This window comes from Dasypus novemcinctus, chromosome 19 (genome assembly GCF_030445035.2).
Source record: "Dasypus novemcinctus isolate mDasNov1 chromosome 19, mDasNov1.1.hap2, whole genome shotgun sequence".
Taxonomy (NCBI): Eukaryota; Metazoa; Chordata; class Mammalia; order Cingulata; family Dasypodidae; genus Dasypus; species Dasypus novemcinctus.
The window spans coordinates 30,513,179-30,536,581 of NC_080691.1; the positions used below are offsets into that span (position 1 = coordinate 30,513,179).

The 23,403-nt window shown below is 42.0% G+C and overlaps 1 protein-coding gene across 4 annotated transcripts in view; it reads left to right on the top strand.

The window, feature by feature from the left end:
• Window positions 1-1,741: 1,741 nt before the first annotated feature.
• The window catches only part of RNF10 (ring finger protein 10), a 49,807-nt gene continuing 28,145 nt past the window's right edge, over window positions 1,742-23,403 (top strand). For all 4 annotated transcript variants that reach the window (XR_011646513.1, XR_011646514.1, XM_058281469.2 and 1 more), the window contains exons 1-6: window positions 1,742-2,397; window positions 11,589-11,785; window positions 17,320-17,519; window positions 18,759-18,849; window positions 21,156-21,340; window positions 21,425-21,561. Coding sequence is in view for 2 of the 4 variants with exons in the window: in XM_058281469.2 (XP_058137452.1) it covers window positions 2,241-2,397; window positions 11,589-11,785; window positions 17,320-17,519; window positions 18,759-18,849; window positions 21,156-21,340; window positions 21,425-21,561 (967 nt within the window). In the remaining 2 variants the exon portion in view is untranslated. The remainder of the gene's footprint in view (window positions 2,398-11,588; window positions 11,786-17,319; window positions 17,520-18,758; window positions 18,850-21,155; window positions 21,341-21,424; window positions 21,562-23,403) is intronic.

Here is a 23,403-nt window from a genome sequence, read left to right on the forward strand (position 1 = left end):
TTAGGAGCTGAGGATGTAGTTGGTGCTGTAAGCCACAGAGGCTCAAGCTTCCCCCATTACCCCCAAAACTGATGAAGCCTTATGACACGAGGTAGAGATTCAAGCCAAGGAACCCCAAGGATGACCACAAGGCAGCACTGGAATGCTTCCAACTCCAGGAAGGAGCAAGCCTTCTAGCCTCTGAAACCATGAGATAATAAATTCTCATCTTTAAGCCAAGCCATTGTGTGGTATTTGTCATAGCAACCTGGCAACTAAGAGCCCAATTTTTAGAGGCGTTCTAGGATTTTGTTGTTCATTCATTCATTCATTCATTCTTAAATGAGTATTTGGTGAAATTTCACTCATATTTTTATGCTCAGCTCAGGAGACATCACCTCTGGGCAACCCTCTTGTTCCCTTCCCAACTCTTTGTACTTCTCTCTGGCGGAGCCTCTGCTCTGGCTAGAGTCTCACAGCATTTCATAGTTAACTTTATTCTAACCCCTTTTACTTTTTTATGTTGTAATCTCTTAATTGCTATCGAACTCAGGAAAGTATTAAAGGCTTCAATCTTCATGTATTTTTGGCCATTTCTATGCCCGCAAATGCCTGGAGCTTTACCTGTTTCTAATTGAGGAAGGTTAGTCTAATTGATAAGTATTATTGGTGATTTGCCTGTTTCTAATTGAAAAAGGTTAGTCTGATGGAGAAGTACTATTTGTTCATTCCTTTAACAGTATGTGTATGTGATCCTGTAGAATCTCAAACTATCTTGGTTGAAAGGAACTATTTATAATTCTCCAAAGTTTATGTGTATGTGATGTGATTTCCAAAGTATGTATTTAATTTTCTAAATCTCAGTGTTCGTATCTGTAACATGGGGAACTGTTTATCTCCCAAGTAGTTGACCTTGGGTAAATTATCTAAGCCCTTTGAGCTCATTTTTTCATATTTAAAATTAAGCTATTGTGTGTATTAAATGTAATAACCCATTTGAACAACACAGTATAAAACAGTGCTTGCTATTAAGGAGTCAATTGTTATTTTTCCCCAGGTCGGTTTTATTGATAATATTAATAAATCATACAATTCATGCAAAGTGTACAATCCATGGTATTTGGTATAATCATATAGTTGTGCATTGATAACTTCAATCATTAGAAATGCATTTTCATTATTTCAACACTACTACAGAAAACAAAAAACTTGTTCATCCCTCAGTCTCTCTATTTCCCCTTCTGTACATAGCTGCTATTTCTGGCTACTCTTGTATAATTACTTATTTATTAAGTAATTTATTGAAATATATTATGAATAATTTAAAATGCAATGAAATATGGATTTAAGAAGTGAATTTATCAATGATTTTCGTTAATATATGAATTAACAATGAACAACATATTTTATGAGGAAGTGCTGTAAAATTATATTTAAATGCAAGGTATTATTATTAATGTAGATATTATTACTACTAAGACATAGATGAGCCATAAATAAAGCAATGTAAAAAGAACCACTAATAAAACACCGAGTCAGTAAAGGAAGTTCGTAGGTATTCCAATGTTTGACTGTATAGTTATTAGCGGTATATATTATTTTATATATATAAAATTAGTGTACTGATACTGAAATCTGGACCTGGAGGGAAGTATAACTCCCATCATCCCCTGCGCCCGCCCAAGCTTTGGAGGGGGGGGTGAAAGGTGATTGGTTCCGGACGTAGACCTAAAACTACAGATCCCAGAGTCCTTCACGCGCCACAGTCCACTATATATATAGTTCATCCGGGTTCTTCGAGATGCTGTTTGGCGACTCGTCGCCATTCCCGGAGCAGCTCGGCCTCGGCCTTGAGGCGAGTGTCGGTCGTTGTGTCGGAGGCACCCGTCCCCGACACCAAGACAACCAACCCTCTCTCCTGCCCCGCGGCGGGAGAGCGTGTCCGGCCGGCCGGCGGGGCTCGCGAACCTTCCCTCTCCTCCCCTTCCCCCGCAGCCTCCGCCCCGCCAGGCCCGGCCCGGACCCCCGAGCCCCGGCCTTCTCCTCCGTCTCCGTCACCGCCGCCGCCGGGCTCGATAGCCCCTCCCGCCGCTTCTCCTCCCCGTTTGAGAAGCCGAGGAAGGAAACAGGGAAAAATGTCGCCATGAAGGCCGAGAACCGCTGCCGCCGCCGACCCCCGCCGGCCCTGAAAGCCATGAGCCTGGGTCCCCGCCGCGCCCGTTCCGCTCCGACCGCCGCCGTCGCCGCCAAGGCCCCCGTTGATGCCGCAGAGCTCCCCCAGCGCCGCCGCCACCGCCTCCGACATGGACAAGAACAGCGGCTCCAGCAGCTCTTCCGCCTCTTCGGGCAGCAGCAAAGGGCAACAGCCGCCCCGCTCCGCCTCGGCGGGGCCAGCTGGCGAGTCTAAACCTAAGAGCGGTAAGGGCGACCCCCACGGCAGGGGGCAGCGGGCCGGGGCGACTGCCACTTAGGCTGGGAAAGGGACCTCGCTTTCTTGTCTACTGGGTCCGCTTCCTACTGCGGTTCCTGCCTCTCTCCTCTTTCCTCCATGGCTTCCATTATTTACAGTTAACTCTGAGTGGGCGCTGTACTGCGTGTTCTACGAGAATCCTTGTATTAATACTCAGTACAGCTCGGTGAAGTAGGTCCTGCTGCTATCCTCATTTTGCAGATGAAGAAGCAGGTTCAGAAAGAGTAAAGTTACCCAGTAGTAGCAGGAGTTAAGGCCTGATTTGTCTGACACAGTCCACGCATATAATTAGTGTGTCTTCCTAGTGTTTACTGTTGAATTAGCACTGGATAGTGGTCATGTTTAAACAGGGGAGGGTGGGGCCCAAGGACTCTTCCAAACTCAAAACCCCTGTGTAATAACCTGGTCCCAGGTCGGTCTGTCTGTTGAAGAGGACTCATCCCTGAACGACTTTGCTCAGTTTGTTGTAGTGACACCCTCCGGATTCGGTCTCTCTAGTTCTTACAGTTTGCCAGACCTTGAGTGAGTCCCTGGAGTTTAATTACCTTCATAAGTGGAGATAATATAGTTAAATGAATTAACATAAGATTTTTAAAAAAGGGCTTAGAATAGTCCCTGACACCTGTTATGCACCAAACATGCATCGTGGTTATTTGTGTGTTAGGCTCTGGTAGCATTCTTTAACAAGGAAGATTTAGTCATTTCAATAGTCATCCTTCAGGATGTTAAATTACCACAGTAACGATAATAGCTAGCATTTACTGAGGGCTTACGTCAGGTACTGGGCTAAGCTTCTACCTTGATTATAACTATTCCAGTTACTAACCAGTCCAGCAAGGTGGGATTGTTCCTATTTAAAGATGAAGGAACAGGCTGAGAGGTCATGAGTTTAGGAGTTGGCGGAGTCCAGAGAAGACCCTTCTGCATCTTCAAAGACCATCAACTTACTTCTACTGTCTTTTTTTATGTATTATAATAGGAAGATGTTTTCGTGGAAGTGGGGGTGTGTGGCAGAGAGGGCAGTATTGGGAATCAATAAATGCAGAGGCCCAACTGCTTAAAATATTTTAAGAATAGAAAACTGTACAGCTTGAGTTTAGAGTTTACCTCCTGGGTATAGCAAACTTATTTACGTGGTGTGCCAAGGACTTTCGGAATTGCTTATGGAACTCAGGTCCCAGTTCCATTCTCTTGATAATAAAAGAATGCTTTAAATAAGCAGGGGTTACTGTGGACGCTGACCATATTAGGAAGTAGTGTGTAGATCAGTTTTGGGGTTTTGCACATGTATGGCTTTACACAGATCTTTCTGTTAGAGGGCAGCCAGTGCTCTTGGATAGTATATAATTGGCTTAGAGTAGCCTAAGTATTTTCCAATGTATTGATGAATAAGTTGACTTGCATTGTATTCCCAGATGTAAAGTTGAGGATATTGGTTCTCCATTTATTTGAATTCTTAACTAATTTTCCTGGGGCTTCTATTTATTCCCCCCCCCCACCCCCCGTAGTTGTCTGTTTTCTCTATTTGCTGCGTGTTCTTCTTTTGTCCGCTTCTGTCTGGGGCTTCTGTTTAAACCGCTAATGTACATTCATGAGTCAGCTGCAATAAATGCCTTAAGTTTATTCCTTAGTGAGGCAATAGGTGAAAGATTGTGACAACCCAAACAAAATAAAGCAAACAAAAACTGAGGTATTTAAGGTATTTACTCATATGTCCTTGATTTTGAATATGTTGGCTAATGTGGAACTAATTACCCAACAGGATGACACACAGTTCTGTAGTTCGACGAAGGAAATATGTCAAACATTTCAAACAGACTTGAATACAATAAATATTGTTGGGTTTAGTCTGATTACTTAAAGTGATTTGTTTTTTTTTAAAAAGCAGACAATATAAAATTCACTAAAAACAGTTGTTTACTTTAATAGAAAGGTTCTAAAGAAAGGAAATAACTCATGTAGAGGACCTACAATTCTAAAGTTTTAAATTGTATCGGGGTTGCTTTATGAACAGGAACCGTACAAGGTTTTATGAAATACACAAGTATACCCTCTGGTAGTAATGGTTTTAGCTTAATGTTTTTGTTAGAAAGCTTGACCGTGTTTACCCTTTCCATTGCCTACCTTTCTGGCAACTGCTGTGTTTATTCCTTTAGCAAAAAATAAAGGATGGGTTTGTAGTTAAATACATAGTTCTTCACTGCTTGTATTTTGGAACAAATTAAAAGACATTTAGAATATATATTTTTTAATGTAATATTTTTACAAAATCAATAAAAAGAAAAGAAAAAAAAGACATTTAGAAACAAAAAGTAGGAATTAAATGACAACAAGGAGACTGGATTTTGGTTAATTTTTTTAGGTTAAACTGAGGGGTAGAGTATGCTACCTTAGCATTACAGCTAACACCAGTGCTGCTACAGCAGATATCATTCAACACCTCTAATACAGTGACTTCTAGGTGGTCTCAGTAACAAAGGTGTAGACTCAAGTTCAGCATTTTACCATGGAGAGGTTTCTGCAATATTTCAAAAGCTGACTCAATATTTGATATGCTTGATTCTGTTAGAGTTCATTGTGCTGAGTTGAAGGAAGAACAGGAAGGATGAGGTGAAAAAAACATAATTTGCTTTATTTTGGTGAAGGTAGGAAGAGCAAGAGTTTTTAGATTTTAAGTATATGTATGATTGATACAGACACTTCTTTGCCTCTCCCATCTCAAGGAAAAAAAACTTCTGGCTTCTGGTCTCTAAACTGGATATGTTAAAAGGTCATTTGCTTCCTAACTACATGATTAATATACTTGAAGTCTTTGTTCTTGTGGCCAGCTTACTTTAGCTCTTCATTTGTACTCAGTAAATAGGTAAATTTGGCTAGAAGATCTTAATCTTTCTGGCCAGAAGGGCTTACCACAGTGTCTTTGTTGATTACTTCAGACAATCACAAAACATTCCTTTTCTTGGATTTATTTCTACAGCTTCATTTCAGCAGCATTAAGATGCAGTTTTAAGGACTTCCAGCAGTGAATATCCGAGGTATATAGCCCAGAGGGTGGGGAAAGTCCATTAGAAAGAGCAAAGAAAGTAAAGAGGCAAGAGAGAGGTGAGGCAGTTCATGGGCAAACAATGGATCCTGGCCAGGAACCAGGCTCTTGCACCATCCCCTGAGTGGGTAATGGCACTGCCAGGGAGGTTAAGGGAAGGTCAGGCATTATGAAGTAGTTATTTTGAGGTTGGTGGTATGAGGCACTATCCTAACACTCCTGGTAGTTATTCCAGAACCAGAAGCCAGATTACTTAACTAGTGGTAATCTGCATTGAAGAATGCTTCTGAGTTGCAAATGGACCTGAAAGGTTTTTTTTTGTTGTTGTTGTTTTTGGGAGGGGGTGGGGTGTGCCTGGGGTTGAACCTGGGACTTCACATGTGGTATGCTGGCATTCAACCACTTGAGTTACACTGGCTTCCTAGAAGTTTTAAAAAGACTTTGAGGGAAGTAGACTTGGCCTAATGGATAGGGTGTCTGCCTGCCACATGGAAGGTCAGCAGTTCAAGCCCCGGGCCTCCTTGATGGGTGTGGAGCTGGCCCATGCGCAGTGCTGATGCGCGCAAGGAGTGCCCTGCCACGCAGGGGTGTCCCTCGCGTAGGGGAGCCCCACGCGCAAGGAGTGTGCCCCATAAGGAGAGCCGCCCAGCGCAAAAGAAAGTGCAACCTGCCCAAGAATGGTGCCACACACAGAGAGAGCTGACACAAGATGATGCAACAGAAGAAACATTGTCGTGCCGCTGACAACAACAGAAGCGGACAAAGAAGAAAGACGCAGCAAATAGACACAGAAAACAGACAACTGGGTTGGGGGGGAGGAGGAGAAATAAATAATCTTAAAAAAAAAAGTGGCAGAAGAACACACAGTGAATGGACACGGGGGGGGGGGGGGGAATAAAAAATCTAAAAAAAAAAAAAGCCTTTGGAAATTTAGAGAACTTGGAGTCTTCAATAAAAACCATTTAGAGAGGTTATAAGAATTTTTGGATCTTTTGGCTAATGTCCTTGATTTTTATTACTTTGTTGGAAGTCTGGTGGGTGTTTGTGACAGGAATTATTTGGATTAGTTAATAATAGGCTTTCAGATCCTAGCAACTATCTGCCAGTTATTGTGGTAGGCATTTTACAGTAGTTTTCTCTCTCAGTATTTGTGGCCCTGTGAGGAGGGAGTGTAGAGAATTAATCCTGTTTTGCAAATGAGAAAGCCAAGGTTTAGTGAAGTTAGAGTGATTTGTCAAAGAAATTCTTACCAAATCCTCGATGATGTTTACAAATACACTTTTAAAAAATTTGTCTTTAGTAGGTACTGAGGCTTGAACCAGGGACCTTGTTTGTGGGAAGCAGGTACTCAACCACTTGAGCTACATTTTCTCCCTACAAATATACTTTGAACAAAGCCACTTAGAAAACAGTTTCTGGCACATGGATCATCCCTCATGATACCTCTGCCTTCCTTTCATTCAGATTTAATTTCAGCTGGATTCAATTTGTTGTCAGTTGATTCTGTAGTAAGGCCATATGTTGCCCCTTTGGAGATGTTTGTCAACTGTGGATGATGGATAAGCAACTTGCTTGTGATTACAGCATGAATCAGCAGCAGAAACTTCCTGGCTAGTATTCTGACCTCTAAGCTGTGCCTCCTGTCATAACTAGAGCTAGAAATGTTAATGTTGCCAAATTATTTAACTTTGAAAAAATTGTGGACCTTCATTTAATCCTGGGGAAAGAGACTGAGATATGCCAGCTGTTACTTGGTAGAGAGCTTTTCATTAGGGAAATAGGGAATAACTGATGCCGGGTTACTTTTTTTTTTTTTTTTTTGGGAGGTACTGGGGGTCAAACCCAGGACCACCTACATGGGAAGCAGGTGCTCAACCACTTGAGCTACATCTGTTTCCCTAGGTATTAAGTTTTTGGGTCTCTTATTGCCTCTGGGGTCCTGAGTTCTGGATTTGAGCCGTTTAATTAATGGTCTTGTCCACTTTGGAATTTGCCTTGACAAGAGTTGTTGGCAGCTGTTCTTAGCCCTGGCTGTGCATCAGAATTTCTTGAGGATACTTTTTAAAAATAGGCATGTGTGGAATCCTTCCTTAGCCATTCTTTCTGATTTTTTAGTTCTGGGTTGGGCCTGTGGGCCCTGTGCATCTATAGTTCAGAAGTCTCTGCACGTGATTCTGGTGTGCAGGTAGGATTGAGAACTACCACTATGAGATTTAAAACTTTCAGCAGAGAATGTATTTCTTCCAGGAACTTGACTTTTTCATCTGTTTGCCAAGATCTAAAGTAGATCATCTTATTGGTCATATGGCTATCTCCTGTCAGAGAAAGATGGACAAATTTGATCCCCACATTATTCACATGTTTGCCTTGGGAGGTCGTATGTAAAACATCTCAAAAACACTACTCTGAATTTTATCTCTGGGTCCCAGGCCTGACTTAGTCAGCTAAAGATTTCAGTCTTCAGCTGCTGTTGCCTGCCTGGGTATAGAGATAAGAGCCAATCTCTCACGTTAGATGTCTGACTTAATACTCTTAAGTAAGTGGAAGGAGGGAGTTGATTTTAGAATTTAAATCATGAATCCATAGTGTGGTCAGTTGTAATCTATTTTAAAAATGAGCAGTTCACTCTCCATCAGAAAGCAGTTATGTAAGCATTATGAAACTTTCCTTGCCAGTGTGGTAATAAGTGAAGAAATTCTTAACTTTCTTAAGTTCTTACAGTGTAGAATCTGGCTTAAATCTCTACAAACCATTAGGTACCTGTCTTGCTTATCACATTTGTGTTCTCCATATGAAAACAACAGAGTAAAACAGGATTATCTGAAACAGTCCTGGAATGTGAGCTATTTGGGAGTTTGTGTTCTGTGAATATGTGTATTCTTGTTTTAAGACCTTTTAAGACCTGGATGATGTGGAATGGTGTTAAAGGTTGCAAAGCGGGAAAATGTGACAAGTTATTTTTCAGTGGTAAAGAGTTTGCTGGGGTTCTGTCCCCTGAATTATCCATTTATTTGAAATCTTATAAACTAATTCTGTATGTTGGGAGCAAGGCAAAAGTTGTGTGAGAACCAAACACACCAGTTGTTACCTCTGATACCATGTTTAACACAGACTGTTACTAGCTAAAGTTGTAGGTAAAAGTCTAGTTCTTAAGTTTTAGCATGATTAAACTCTGGTCCCTGCACCTGACTGGGAGTTAACACTTAACTGGTAGGAGTGAACCTAGCCTGCCCATATTTCTGTGCACATCTGTTATCTGTTTACACTGTTACCACCGCACATGATTATTAAACACTCTTAGGCTGTAATTCGGTCACGTTTGGAGATGATGTATTTTTTTCAGTCACTCCAGGTTGGCAGACTATGAGGTGGTGGTTTTCAAAATTTGGACTATGGTTTATAACCTTACATATCCTTTTCTACGAAACTTTGTTCCCCTGGGATTTAGTTGGCTATAAAATAATCTGGTCATCTTACTTGTCCAGAAATAGTTTCTTCTAAATATTTACAGTTTTTAAACTTACTCAAATAATGATATACAGAACAGTGATTCTGTATACTTAAGTCAGAATCTTACGGGATAAAACCTGAGCATATGACTCCCTTAAAAGCCTTTTTTAAAAAAAAAGATTTATTTTTTATTTCTCTCCCCTTCCCCACCCCCCCAGTTGTCTGCTCTCTGTGTCCATTTGCTGTGGGTTCTTCTGTGACTGCTTCTATCCTTATCAGTGGCACTGGGAATCTGTGTTTCTTTTTGTTGCGTCATCTTGTTGTTGTGTCGGCCCTCCGTTTGTGGTGCCGTTCTTGGGCAGGCTGCACTTTCTTTTGCGCTGGGCGGCTCTCCTTACGGGGCACACTCCTTGTGCGTGGGGCTCCCCTACACGCGGGACACCCCTGCATGGCACGGCACTCCTTGAGCGTGTCAGCACTGCGCATGGGCCATCTCCACACGGGTCAAGGGGGCCTGGGGTTTAAACTGCAGACCTCCCATGTGGTAGGCAGACGCCCTATCCATTGGGCCAAGTCCGCCTCCCTTAAAAGCCTTTTTGTGAGTGATTCCAGTGAACTGGCAGCATTGAGAACCACTGTAATAATAGGGTAAAGATAAAATAGTGTTTTTTGGCCAAAGACTAATTTGGAAACCTCTTTCACTCTAAGTTATTTAGTTGTGTATGAGTTTCAGGTAGGTGTTACTTCAATTTTTTTGAGTTGGAGAACTTCAGCTTGCATTAAGTATGTCTAGCCAGTGTTTTTAGATTCAATTTGGGACAAAAAAATCCTTGCAGTTCAGTTGCCCAGTAGAAAAAATGGGGCAGGGAGCACAAATAGGTTCTTCACACAAAATGCAAATGGTAAGAGGTTGAAAAAGTATTTGTTGCTTGTTATTAGAGTCACTTAAATTTAAAACCAACCATTTTTACTTAAAACACTATAGCCATTAATCATGTTCTCAAAGACTATGGATGCATGGCATAATAAGCAGAAGATAGTGTATCTTGTCTGCTTATAATCCTGTACACAGTATGTGATACGCATATAAAATAAAGGTTAAAAGGAAATTAAAACACTTAGGTTGGTATTCTGTGGTACTGGCAACTTTATTTTATTTTTAATCCCCCCCCCCCTTCCAGCTTGCTTGCTATCTGCTCTCTGTGTCCATTCTGTGTATCTGTATTTATTATTATTATTATTTTTAATTTATCCTCCCCCTTGCAGCTTGCTTGTTGTTTGCTCTCTCTGTCCATTTGCTGTGTGCTCTTCTGTGTTTTACTTGTCTCCCTTTTTGTTGTGTCATCTTGCTGAGTCGGCGCTCCGTGGCATGCAGGCAAGCCTACCTTCACAAGGAGGCCCCAGGATGTGAACCCAGGGCCTCCCATATGGTAGACCAGAGCCCAACAGATTGAGCCACAGCCACTTCCCTGGCAACTTTATTTTTTCAGATTTTCAAAATTGAACATATGTTCTTATAATTGGAGAAAGAAAGAAACATTTTTTAAAAGAAGGTAACACATTCTCATCTAATATCCTTGTAGAACTCAAATTTCTTTTTGTTCTGTCAGTTTAGTAGCTTTTCAGTTTAGTTTGTAGAGCATACGTAAATATTGGTTTGCTTTTTTTGTTTGTTTGCTTTTATGCCACTTGGATATGTCTGCTGTGGTCTAGGCTAAACCCTTATAGTCTAGACTCTATTCTATAGTTTGGTAATTTAAAGAGGAATAATGTTTGCTGTCCTGTCTCAGATTTTAAATACTTTTTCCTTTATGAGAAGAGAGAATGACTATTTTTTTCCTGTCACTTTGATTGGACTTTTACAGGAGTGGTGGTTAAGCTCTGTAAAAGAGACATTATAAACTAAGAATCTATGTGTTTGTGTTTTTTTAAGGTTTTATTTATTGGGAAACAGATGTGGTGCAAATGATTGGGTGCCTTTCTACCATATGGGAGGTCCCGGGTTTGGTTCCTGGGGCCTCCTGGTGAAAGGCGAGCTGATATAACATGATGATGCAACAAAAAAGAGACATGGAAGGAAAGACAGTGAGAGACACAACAAACCAGGGAGCTGAAGTGGCTCAATTGATTGAGTGCTCCTCTCCCACATTGGAAGGTCCTGGAATACAAAAGACAGAGAGCAGACAGTGCAAGCTGGGGGAAATAAATAAATAAAATATATCTTAAAAAAAAAAAAAAGATTTTATTTATCCCCCCCTGCCCTGTTGTTTGCAGTAGCTATCTGCTCTCTCTGTCCTTCCACTGTGTGCTCACTGTGTCTGCTCATCTCTTTAGAAGGCACTGGGAACCGAACCCAGGACCTCCCATGTGGAGCTCAGTCGCTTGAACCACATCTGCTTCCGTCTGTGTGGTTTGATACTGTATTGTATTCATGTTGAGGGATGTCTCCTTAGGTTTCATTTCAGAGAAACCATCTGACTATGTACAATCTTGTCCAAAGCACTAATGCTCTGGCATAAATCCGGATTTCTGGGAAGATACGGAACATCCCATCTACCCCTGTTTAAACATAACGTTACTAGGAGATGGAGGAAAATCGGCCAAGTATGTGAATCAATTTTTAACTAATTATTTTGTTTCTTTCAGATGGAAAGAACTCAAGTGGATCCAAACGTTACAATCGTAAACGTGAACCTTCCTGTCCCAAAAATGAAAATTTTAGCAACCAGTCCCGTCGCTCCAATTTGCAGAAAAGCAAGACTTTTAATAAGATGCCTCCTCAAAGGGGCGGCGGCAGCAGCAAACTCTTTAGCTCTTCTTTTAATGGTGGAAGACGAGATGAGGTATGTCATTTGAAAATGTCCTATCTAAAACATAAGCATGAGATTTGATCCTTTCCTCCCCCCAGACCCCCAGTTTATCAGCTCTTTGGAAAGGAGCAAGAGGTGGAAGAGTAGACAACCAAAGCAATCTTGAATAGTTGAAAATTATCTAGGTTGGAAATTTGCCTCCTTTCTGCCCATAAAAGTTGTGAAAATGACCCTGGAGGAAGAAGACATCATAATTATGGATTGAGAGAGATTATGGCAAATTTGGGGAACCTTAATTTGTATTGTCTTTTATTGCCACTTTTTTGTTTTGTTTTATTACTCTTAAATTAGAGGTGCCATTTGGAATATTTGAGTAATAAAATGACATTAATTAATGATATTTGCTCTTTGGTATTTAACAAAATGTAAGATGTTCATACCCTTAGTCTCAGCTATTCTCCTCCGAGGGATTTTTTAGACATGCTTCTGTAAGTGCTTCTGTATTTGCTGAAGTAGGGAAGATTTCAAGAGTAGTAGAGAGTTTTTTGTTTTAATTTTTTTTATGGGGAAGAGGCAGGAGTTGAGATGAAGAACTTTATTTTGCATTTGTTATAAATGAGATACCTGTTAGATATCCAAGTAGAGATAAGCAGTTAACTATGAGTCTGGAGTCAAAGGTAAGGGCCAGGCTAAAGAGCTGTCAGCATACAGTTGGTATTTAAAAGTAAGGAACTAAATGAGATAGATCATCAAGGAGTGAGGGTAGCTATACTACCTAGAATAGTTTCAAGAATGAGTCAAGTCAGGATAAAATGCAACCAGCAAGAGACAAAGTATGGGGTCCTGGAAACCAAATGGAGGAAGTGATCAGTTTTATCCAGTGCACTTGAAAATTTACCATTAGACTTGAAAATGTTTCGAAAGGTAGTTGGCCTCCAGAGGTTATATTCGAGTGTTAAGGACAAAAGCCTGAATATCAGTTCAGGAGAGAAAGGAGGATGGGGAAAAACATGGAGTATAGACAGTGCTCTTTGGTGACTTTGCTGTAAAAAGGAGGGGAGGGTATTAGTCTGCCAAAGTGGTGCTGATGCAAAGTATCAGAAATCTGTTTGTTTTTATAAAGTATATTTACTTGGGGGTACAGTTACAAGACCTTAAAGAGTCCAACTCAAGTTTGCTTTCTCACCAGTCAGTTGCCATGTGTTGAAGCAAGATGATGGTGATCTCTGCCTGGTCTCTCGGGCCTGCTCAGCTGCTCTGTTCTTTGGCTGCCCACTATCAGGCAAATGGCATTTCTCTTGCTGGGGCTTTATCTATTTGAGCCTTCTCCTTTTTTTCACATGACAGGACCGAAATGACCAAGTTCTCTTCTGTGTGTCTTCCTGAGTGAGTGTCCATTTATATCAGCCCACCAAGGGAGTGGGAACTCAACCAGAGTCATGCCCTAATCTTAACACAGTTTGATAGAAGACATCTCAGCTGAATCTAATATAATCAAAGGGTATCACACCCAAAGGAATAGCTTAGTTTACGAACATAAGATTTCTTTTGGGAATTCATAAATAATCTCAAACTGCCACAGAGGGCAAGGAAATGAGACTACTTAAGGGGAATGTGAGGTGAAGATGGATTTTAAGATTAGAGAAATTACTGCAAGTCTCTGCTAATCAGCTTGATCTGGTGAAAATGAAAAATCATCGTAGGAGAGAGGAGGAGAGAATTGCTGGAAAAGTGTTTAGAGTGAGAGAGGAATTGGGAGCAGTGCAAAATTGGAGGAGTTGACTTAGGCAGGACCATAGCCTGTCCACCTACAGTAACAAGAGGGAAGGTAGAGAGAAGGTAGGAGGACATAGACTTTCTTTTCTGATTGTTCTTATTTTTTCAGTGAAAAATATATATGGTGAACTGAAAGAAGAGATCTGGCAGTCTGAGGAAGGAAAAGGAATGATGGAGTTATCTGGGATAGGGGAGAAATGAATGAACTAGGGAAGTATAATAGGACTACAATAGAAATGTCAGGCAGCATAAGGGTCTCCTTTAGTGAGACTGATCAGTGTGCTTGCATTCTTTACCTGTGTATCAGCTGCTTGGGTACTAGTGTAGAATAGGCAGAGTTGGATTAATAGGGAGGATTTTACTAGGAATACAACAGAGGCAGCAGACCATGGGATTTAAGTCAAATAAGGAAAGAAGGGGGGGATTTGATGGTTCAGAGATCCTAGTGAATGAAGCGTTGTTGGCATTGGGGCTAAAGAGCAGAAAAAATAGTGAGTTGTTGGTGCAGAGTGGGGTGCTCAAAAGGTAATGGAAGAGGTTGCAGTTTTTACCAACATTGTCTAGAGCAGCACTGTCCATAGAAATATAATATGAGGGAAGCGGACTTGGCCCAATGGATAGGGCATCCACCTACCACATGGGAGGTCCAAGGTTTAAACCCTGGGCCTCCTTGCCCCATGTGGAGCTGGCCCATGTGCAGTGCTGATGGGCGCGGGGAGTGCCCTGCACGCAGGGGTGTTCTCTGCATAGGGGAGCCCCACGCGCAAGGAGTGTGCCCCATAAGGAGAGCTGCCCAGTGCGAAAGAAAGTGTAGCCTGGCCAAGAATGGTGCCGCACACATGGAGAGCTGACACAACAAGATGACAAACAAAGAGAAACACAGATTCCTGGTGCCGCTGGTAAGGATAGTAGCAGTCACAGAAGAACACACAGCAAATGGACACAGCAGACAACTAGGGGGGAAGGGGAGAGAAATAAATAAAAAATCTTAAAAAATATATATATATATAGTATGAGTCACGTAACTAATTTTAATCTTTTTAGTAGCCACACAAGTAAAAATAAACTGGTAATTTTAATATATCTAACCCAATTATCAGTTGTTCTTTTATCCTGTGGCGCTGGCCACATTCCAAATGCTTTGTAGCTACATCTGGCTAGTGGTGGCTGTATTGGACAGCATGGCTGTAGAAGATATGCCCATTAGGAATTAGGAGTGGGTGGCTGAGATAAGGTGGAAGTCCACGAACTGAGAGGTCAGAGTATTGAAGTGATAATCAAGAATTTTGATTGGCAGTGTTGTAGAGCAGGGGTACTTAACAAGGGGTCCAGAGCTTAAATTGAAATTCAGAAATTTTTGTGGAGATGTGTTGGTGCAGGTGTGATATATTTATTAAATAATAAGTACTATAGTGTGGACTTAGTAAGGGGTCTGTGGTTTTCACCTGACTGGAAAAGGGGTCTGTGGAACAAAAGAGGTTAAGAACCCCTGTTGCAGAGTGACAGTAGGCCAGTTAGGATGACAAGGTAAAAATAGAAGGTTGAGAATGTGAGGGTTTTGTTGACTAAGCATAAGCTCTTATCTAAGTTTGGGGCAGTAGTAATAGAAGGCTGTCTAATTAGGGGGTATACAGAGCCATATGGAGATGAGTGTCTAGGGAGAGAGATAAGGGATGACCTGGAAGTCTTGGGCTTCCCATGACTTGCATAAACAAAATGTGAGCCCTGGTGAAATTATCTCCAAGATCTATTATAAAGATAAAGGAAGTTATATAACTGTATGGCACTTGCTGCTTGTACGTATGTATGTATGTATTTTAGGAGATAATGGAGACTGAATCCAGGACCTTGTACATGGGAAGCAGGTGCTCAACCACGGAGTTACATCTACTTCCCAATGAGAGTTGTTGTTTCCATTTTTTTTTTTGTCCTTTAGGAGGTCCTGGGCATTTAACCTAGGACCTTGTGCATGGGAAGCAGGTGCTCAACCACTTGAGCTACATCTGCTTACCTTTATTTTTAATTTATTCTTTTTTCCCCTCCTTTTCTCCCCTTTATTTTTAAGTGTTATATACTGTGATTTTGTATGGACAGGATATCTCTCAAAGGTTATACTAGTCTCTGGAGTAGTAGGTACCTCTTAGAGTATCCTATTTTGTACTTTTTAGAATCTTTACCATGTACATGCAAGTGCTGTTTACTTAAAATCTCCCATGTTTGATTAGCAGCAAAAGCCTTAAATTGCATTTCCTTTGACCTAGTAATTCTTCTTATACTTTCAAAGGAAGTAATTGTAGGTGCCACAGAGACCTATCCAAAAGTGTATTTATCACAGCATTACATTATTTTTTTTTTAAGATTTATTCCCCCCCCCCCCCGTTGTTTGCTTTCTGTGGCCATTCATTGTGTGTTCTTCTGTGTCTGCTTGTATTCTCATTACACGGCTCCAGAAACTGATCCTGGGACCTTCTGGAGTGGGAGAGAGATGACTACTCTCTTGGGCCACCTCAACTCACTGTTCTGCTACATCTTATTTTCTCTCCTCTGTGTCTCTTGTGTCATCTTGCTGTGCCAGATCTCGGCGTCGGCCAGCACTCCTGCACGGGCATCTTTCCTGTGCTGGGTGGCATTCCCATGCGGGGGGGGGCACTCCTGAGTGGGGCGGCATTCCACTGTGGCTGGCACTCCATGTGGGCCAGCTTACCCTCACCAGGAGGCCCTGGGCATCAAACCCTGGACCTCCTGTGTGGTAGATGGGAGCCCAGTTGGTTGAGCCACATCAGTTTCCCAGTACTATATTATTTGTTACAGTGGAAGAGCTACAATTTGTGTCCTACAAAGGGACATTAAAATACAGTATATCCATATAATGCTTATTAAAAAAATGATTGTATACTTGTGCTCACTTCGCCAGCACATACACTAAAATGATTGTATACTAATATTTAGTAATATGGTGAAGTGCTTATAACATTAAATGAGAAGGAGGTTGGAGAAAGCTAGTGTAAGTGCTAGCTGACTTATAACATCTCTCTGTACCACTTCAATTTGGGAATGTTAAGAGAACTGAAACATGCCCTGACATGATTTATTCCATCTTTGGGTAAAGAAATATTTCTCATATGTCAGTTTCTTGCCATTTTGTAAACTATTCCTGCATCTGCTGATTGGTTTATTTCTGGACTCAGAGCTGGTCTGCCTACGTGTTCTAATTCTGTCAGTTTTAATTAACAGTGAATAGCAGTGTGTATCTTAGGAGGTCTCTAGAAGGATCCTGAAGTCTATGGCAGTTAGCAGCTACCTGCAAGCTGCCTCCAGAGTGTGGTTCCACAGACTGTTTGCCAGAAACAAACCAAAGAGCAAGTAGCTAACAAGCATAAAAGCTGTAGAAGTCCTAAGGGACTGCTGAAAAAGTAATCCAGTAAGTAAATCTTTGTCCTTCAAGATTTACTTGGGATAATGTAACATTAAAAAAAAGAGAGAGAGAGGAAAAAAAAGATTTACTTGGGAAGTTCATGCTGAGTTTTGTTATTTAATGGTTAGTTGCCACTTAACAGGGCAAACTAAACAATTTAAGTAATTGTATGTTAAAGACTGTTTTCCCGCTCCTCACATGTGCCAGACTGGGGTAGGCTTTCCCATTATCCCCTCCTAAGAAATTGTTTAATTTAAGCCTCTATTTTATTTAGTCTCTATTTTAAGCCATATACAAGGAGAAGATGTGCTGGTTTCACCTGTAAATTCGTGCCATTCTAATCTAAAATATTCTGATTCACTCTTATTTTCTCTAGGTAGCAGAGGCTCAACGGGCAGAGTTTAGCCCTGCCCAATTCTCTGGTCCTAAGAAGATCAACCTGAACCACTTGTTGAATTTCACTTTTGAACCCCGTGGCCAGGCTGGTCACTTTGAAGGTGGCGGACATGGCAGCTGGGGGAAAAGGAACAAGTGGGGGCATAAGCCTTTTAACAAGGAACTCTTTTTACAGGCCAAGTAAGTACAGCTACTCTTCTGAGGAAATTGAAATTGAACATCTTTGGGAATTTGCTATAAGGAGCTTTCTTTAATTTATTGTGGGAGAGGGGCATAAAGGGAGTTGATCTGTTGTTTGTTTTTTTGTTATGTTTTGTTTTTCGGTCACCTGGTAGATGTTCTTGGTGCTTAGAAGCTAAATAAATAAATGCCTTTACTGTCATAATGATGTCAGTAGAAAAAAATGCTTTGTAATTGGACTCAGATTTGAATCTTGCTTTGGTCTTTGACTTTTGGCAGTTTACCTAACAGCTTTGGGATGTGGCATTTCATCAGGGAGAATTGAATGATAATATGTTGAAGTGCTTGGCACACACATGCTCACCTACTACTTCTCTCTTGTTTCCTTTTGTATGGAGTTTGACCTTGCATCCCAACCAGAGTAACCATTTTATATAAACTGGTTCTGAAATGACTGAGAACAGTCTTTTCTAGTACTTTGTGTTTTCTTTTCGTTGTTTATTTTTTAAAAGATTTATTTATTTATTTCTCTTCCCCCCCCCACCCCGATTGTCTGTTCTCTGTGTCTATTTGCTGCGTCTTGTTTCTTTGTCCGCTTTTGTTGTTGTCAGCAGCATGGGAATCTGTGTTGCTTTTTGTTGCATCTTCTTGTTGTGTCAGTTCTCTTTGTGTGTGGCACCATTCTTAGGCAGGCTGCACTTTCTTTCACGCTGGTCGGCTCTCCTTACGGGGCACACTCTTTGCGCGTGGGGCTTCCCTGTGTGGCAGGGCACTCCTTGCGCACATCAGCACTGCGCGCGGGCCAGCTTCACACGGGTCAAGGAGGCCCGGGGTTTGAAACGCGGACCTCCCATGTGGTAGACGGACTCCCTAACCACTGGGCCAAGTCCATTTCCCCTTTTCTAGTACTTTGAAGATGAGCTGTGTTCTTGGGGGTAAGGGTAGAAATGTGGCTTCCTGCTGGTTGATGGAGCCACAGTGTGGTTTAATTTTAGTTCCAGGGAAACTTGGCAGGGTTTGGAAGCAGAAGATACAGAGTTCATGGATTTAGATACCTATCCACTCAGCCTTTGGATTCTCACCAGAGCCCAGGTCTCAGAAATGAGACATAAGTTCCACAAACCATAACTGCTAATGGCCTGCATTTGATTTCTAAGTGGAAGGAAGATGAATTCTGCTGGGGGCTTGTTGGTAGATCTTGATAGACTGCCTTTTCACTGTCTTCCTTCTTATTTCTAGCTGCCAGTTTGTGGTGTCTGAAGGTCAAGACTACACAGCTCATTTTGCTGATCCTGATACCTTAGTCAACTGGGACTTTGTGGAACAAGTGGTGAGTAACTCAGCTAAGCTTATAAGCTGTTAGAGAACCAAAGAAGCTTTGGTATTACACCTGTTGGTTGTGTTTACTGCTGACACCCTTTTCTGCATAGCTTTACGGTTGATATTTTTCCAGAGATCAGTTTCTGCTTTCTCCTGGAGTTAATTTTGTAACTCTCTAATTGGCACTGGCCTGCAGGGATGGGTCTGATCTGAAGGAATATGGCAGGTTGTGTTCTAGTGTCTCTCTGCTGGAAGGTAGTAACCAAGGAAATCTCTGAGGGGCACTGGTTAACTTAATGATCAAGGATGGACCCATTAAATGGGGCATTGCTTCATTGGTGGCCATTTATAATACTATCGTATTTGACCTAAGCTTTATAGCAGGTGAATGAACCACACAGCGGCACTTGTGTCAAAACCAGTGCTGAGGGAAGCAGACTTGGCCCAATGGATAGGGTGGCCGCCTACCACATGGGAGGTCCGTGGTTCAAACCCCGGGCCTCCTTGACCCGTGTAGAGCTGGCCCATGCGCAGTGCTGATGTGTGCAAGGAGTGCCGTGCCACACGGGTGTCCCCTGCGTAGGGGAGCCCCTCGCACAAGGAGTGCGCCCCGTAAAGAGAGCCCCCCCAGCGTGAAAGAAAGTGCAGCTTGCCCAAGAATGGCGCCACACACATGGACAGCTGACACAACAAGATGATGCAACAGAAAGAAACACAGATTCCCGGTGCCGCTGATAAGGATAGAAGCGGTCACAGAAGAACACCCAGCGAATGGACACAGAGAGCAGACAACTGGCGGCGGGGGGGGGGGGGGGGGGGAGATAAACTAAAAACAAACAAACAACAAAAAGACCAGTGCTGATTTTGTTTTCTATTGAAAATATGAGGAGAAGCAGATGTGGCTCAAGCAACTGTGCTCCTGTCTACCATATGGGAGGTCCCAGGTTCTTTTCCCAGGGCTTCCTGGTGAAGGCAAACTGGCCCGCGTGGTAAGCTGGTGCAACAAAAGAAACAAAGAGGAGAGACAGTGAGAGACACAACAAACCAGGGAGCCTAGGTGGTTCAAGTGCGATTGAGTGCCTTTCTCCCACACTGGAGGTCCCAGGACCGGTTCCGGGTGCCACATGAAGAGAAGATGAGAATAGAAGACAGGCAGACGCACAGAGCACACAGCGAATGGACATAGCAGACAGCAAGTGCAAAACAACAAGGGAAGGGGAATAAATAAATAAAAAATATATATGTATGTATGGGTGTGTGTATATGTATATATGTTAGCTTCAGGTGTCTGGTGGTCCTAATAGGGTGTCTTTCAAAATGACTGGCATTTTTGGAGAAATAGGCTTTTATTTTTCTTTGGCTCTAAGGCCTGCGTTCCTGTGTTAATGTGAAAATTCGGAATATCTGGGAATGACATTTATGTTCTTTTTTTGTTTTGTTTTATTTATTTATTTGGAATTGACATTTAAAGACAAAATTTTGGATGTGTGTGTCAAATTTCAGTTTTGCTAAGACATAGCTGGCCTGTAAAACTAGTTTTATGTGTATTGGTTAAAATAAATACAGAAGGGTAGGAAGTGAAATTCATCATTAATTCCTTTTTCCATTGAAAATTACTGCTAATTTATTTCTAGAACCTTTTTTAATGTATTTATGTGTATACGTATATAATTTTCTTATGTAAATGGATCATCTAGTGATTCTGTCATTTTTTTCTTTTGCTGTGTAGAATACCCCAAAATACCTCTTTTTTTTTTTTTTTTTTTTAAAGATTTATTTATTTATTTATTTAATTTCCCCCCCTCCCCTGGTTGTCTGTTCTTGGTGTCTATTTGCTGCGTCTTGTTTCTTTGTCCGCTTCTGTTGTCGTCAGCGGCACGGGAAGTGTGGGCGGCGCCATTCCTGGGCAGGCTGCACTTTCTTTTCACGCTGGGCGGCTTTCCTCATGGGCGCACTCCTTGCGCGTGGGGCTCCCCTACGCGGGGGACACCCTTGCGTGGCACAGCACTCGTTGCGCGCATCAGCACTGCGCATGGCCAGCTCCACACGGGTCAAGGAGGCCCGGGGTTTGAACCGCGGACCTCCCATATGGTAGACGGACGCCCTAACCACTGGGCCAAAGTCCGTTTCCCCAAAATACCTCTTACATAGTAGTTTTATTATATTAAACCACTGTTATGGTTTCCTTAATGATTTGCTTAAAGTGCTCAGTAATATTATAAAGGTGTATTGAATAGAGATGGATGAGGGTGGGCTTTAACTTTGGTATTCCCTAGTTACTTCTGAAAGAGTGAAACTTGTTGTATTTCATTTTAGCGCATTTGTAGCCATGAAGTGCCATCTTGTCCAATATGCCTATATCCACCTACTGCAGCCAAGATAACCCGTTGTGGACACATCTTCTGTTGGGCATGCATCCTACACTATCTTTCACTGAGTGAGAAGACCTGGAGTAAATGTCCCATCTGTTACAGTTCTGTACATAAGAAGGATCTCAAGAGGTGAGATGAGATTGAAACATTTACCAGATTAAACATCACTCTGATAACTCCTTACCCTACTGTGTCTAAATGTGCACATTACAGTGTTGTTGCCACAGAGTCACGCCAGTATGTTGTTGGTGATACCATTACGATGCAGCTGATGAAGAGGGAGAAAGGAGTATTGGTGGCCTTGCCTAAATCCACGTGGATGAATGTAGACCATCCCATTCATCTAGGAGGTGAGTTCTGTTAATTTTGGGGGGGTATAGTTTGTAAGGCTATTGAATATATCTTTCTAGTGTTAAAAATGTAGCCTTTGGATAAGCCAGTTCTAGCATTTCCAAATTGGTTCTAGTCTTCTGGCAGGTTAGGGTTGAGTTTGCAGAGGGTGTTTTAACTCTTGGTTTTAAGTTTGATCTAGTTATGTACATATCTCAGCTCTTCATTTTACATGGCTTTGTTGCTTAGTGCCTGGCATTGTGCCCAGTCTTGGGATTTCATGACAGTCTAGACTCCTGTCTTTTGTTTAGTAAAAGTGAGAGACTGGTAGTCAGGAAATTAGGATATAGAGTGTGATAGGTGCTTACAGTGGGGAAAATTCAAGGGATTATATCCTATGCAAAAATAGTATTTGGTTAAAGCAGTATTTCAGTCTCTGGGGAAAAGAAGTATTTCTTAGTCAAGGATATTGAAACAATTGACTGTTCATATAGGGACAAATAAAATTAGATCCCTATCATACCAATCATAAAATCAATTCCAGATAGATTAAAAGGTTTTGGTTTTTTTTTTTATATATATTTAGTTTTTCGAACTGTTAGAAGAGGGAAACAGATGTGGCTCAAGTAGTTGGGCCTGCTTGAAGGCAAGCAGTTGCTCCTGGTGAAGGCAAGCTGGCCTGTGCACTGAGTCTGACCCATGCGGAGTGCCGGCCCATGCGGGAGTGCCGCCCCGTGCAGGTGTGCTGCCCCGTGCTGGAGTGCCGGCTGACGCAGAGAGCTGGTGCAGCAAGATGATTCAACAAGAAACACAGAAGAGAGACAACAAGAAGATGTAGCAGAACAGGGAGCTGAGGGTGGCACAAAAGAATGTTTGTCTCTCTCCTGCTCCGGAAGGTCTCAGGATCGGTTCCCGGTGCTGCCTAATGAGAATACAAGAAGACACAGAAGAACACACAATGAATGGGGTGGTGGGGGATGAGAAATAAATAAATCTTAAAAAAAAACCAAAAAACTCTGCCAGAAGAAAATATAAGACATATTTTTATAAATCTCAGGTATGAGTAGATTTTTGAACCAGGCTGAAACCATAGATACTATAAATGAAAAGATTGATAAATTTAGTTTTATGAGAATTAAGCTTATATCTAGCAAGATTCCTTAAAGTTGGCCAGGTAATAAACTGGGGGAAGATTTACATATTTAAAACAAAAGATTAACATCCAAAACATACAAATATCCTATATATTGGATTAACATCCTAACAGAAGAATGGGCTAAGTAGGTGGCAAAGCATTTCCCAGGAAATAGGAGTAACATACAGATACTTACAGATATTTAACTTGACAGAGTTTTGCAAATGTAGGTCAAAATAACCATCAGATTTGGGAAGGGGGGCACATGAGAGAGAGAGACGTTCGTAATCCCAATCTCACAAAATTATATATGCAAAGAAAAAAATCGATGGGAATGGAAATTGATACAGCCTTTTGGTAGAGCAATTTGGCGTTATTTAAAACATGCAATTTTTTTTTAAAGATTTTTTTGTTCCTCTCCCCTTCCTCCCCTCCCCAGTTGTCTGCGCTCTGGGTCCACCTACTGCATGTTCTTTCTTGTCTGCTTCTGTTGTTGTCAGCGGCACAGGAATCTGTGTTTCCTCTTGTCGCATCATCTTGCTGTGTCAGCTCTCCACGCGTGGCGGTGCCATTCCTGGGCAGGCTGAACTTTCTTTCGCACTGGGCGGCTCTCCCTACGGGGCGCGCTCCTTGCGCTTGGGGCCCCCCCATGCGGGGACACCCATGCGTGGCACAGCACTCCCTGCGTGCATCAGCACTGCACGTGGGCCAGCTCCACATGGGTCAA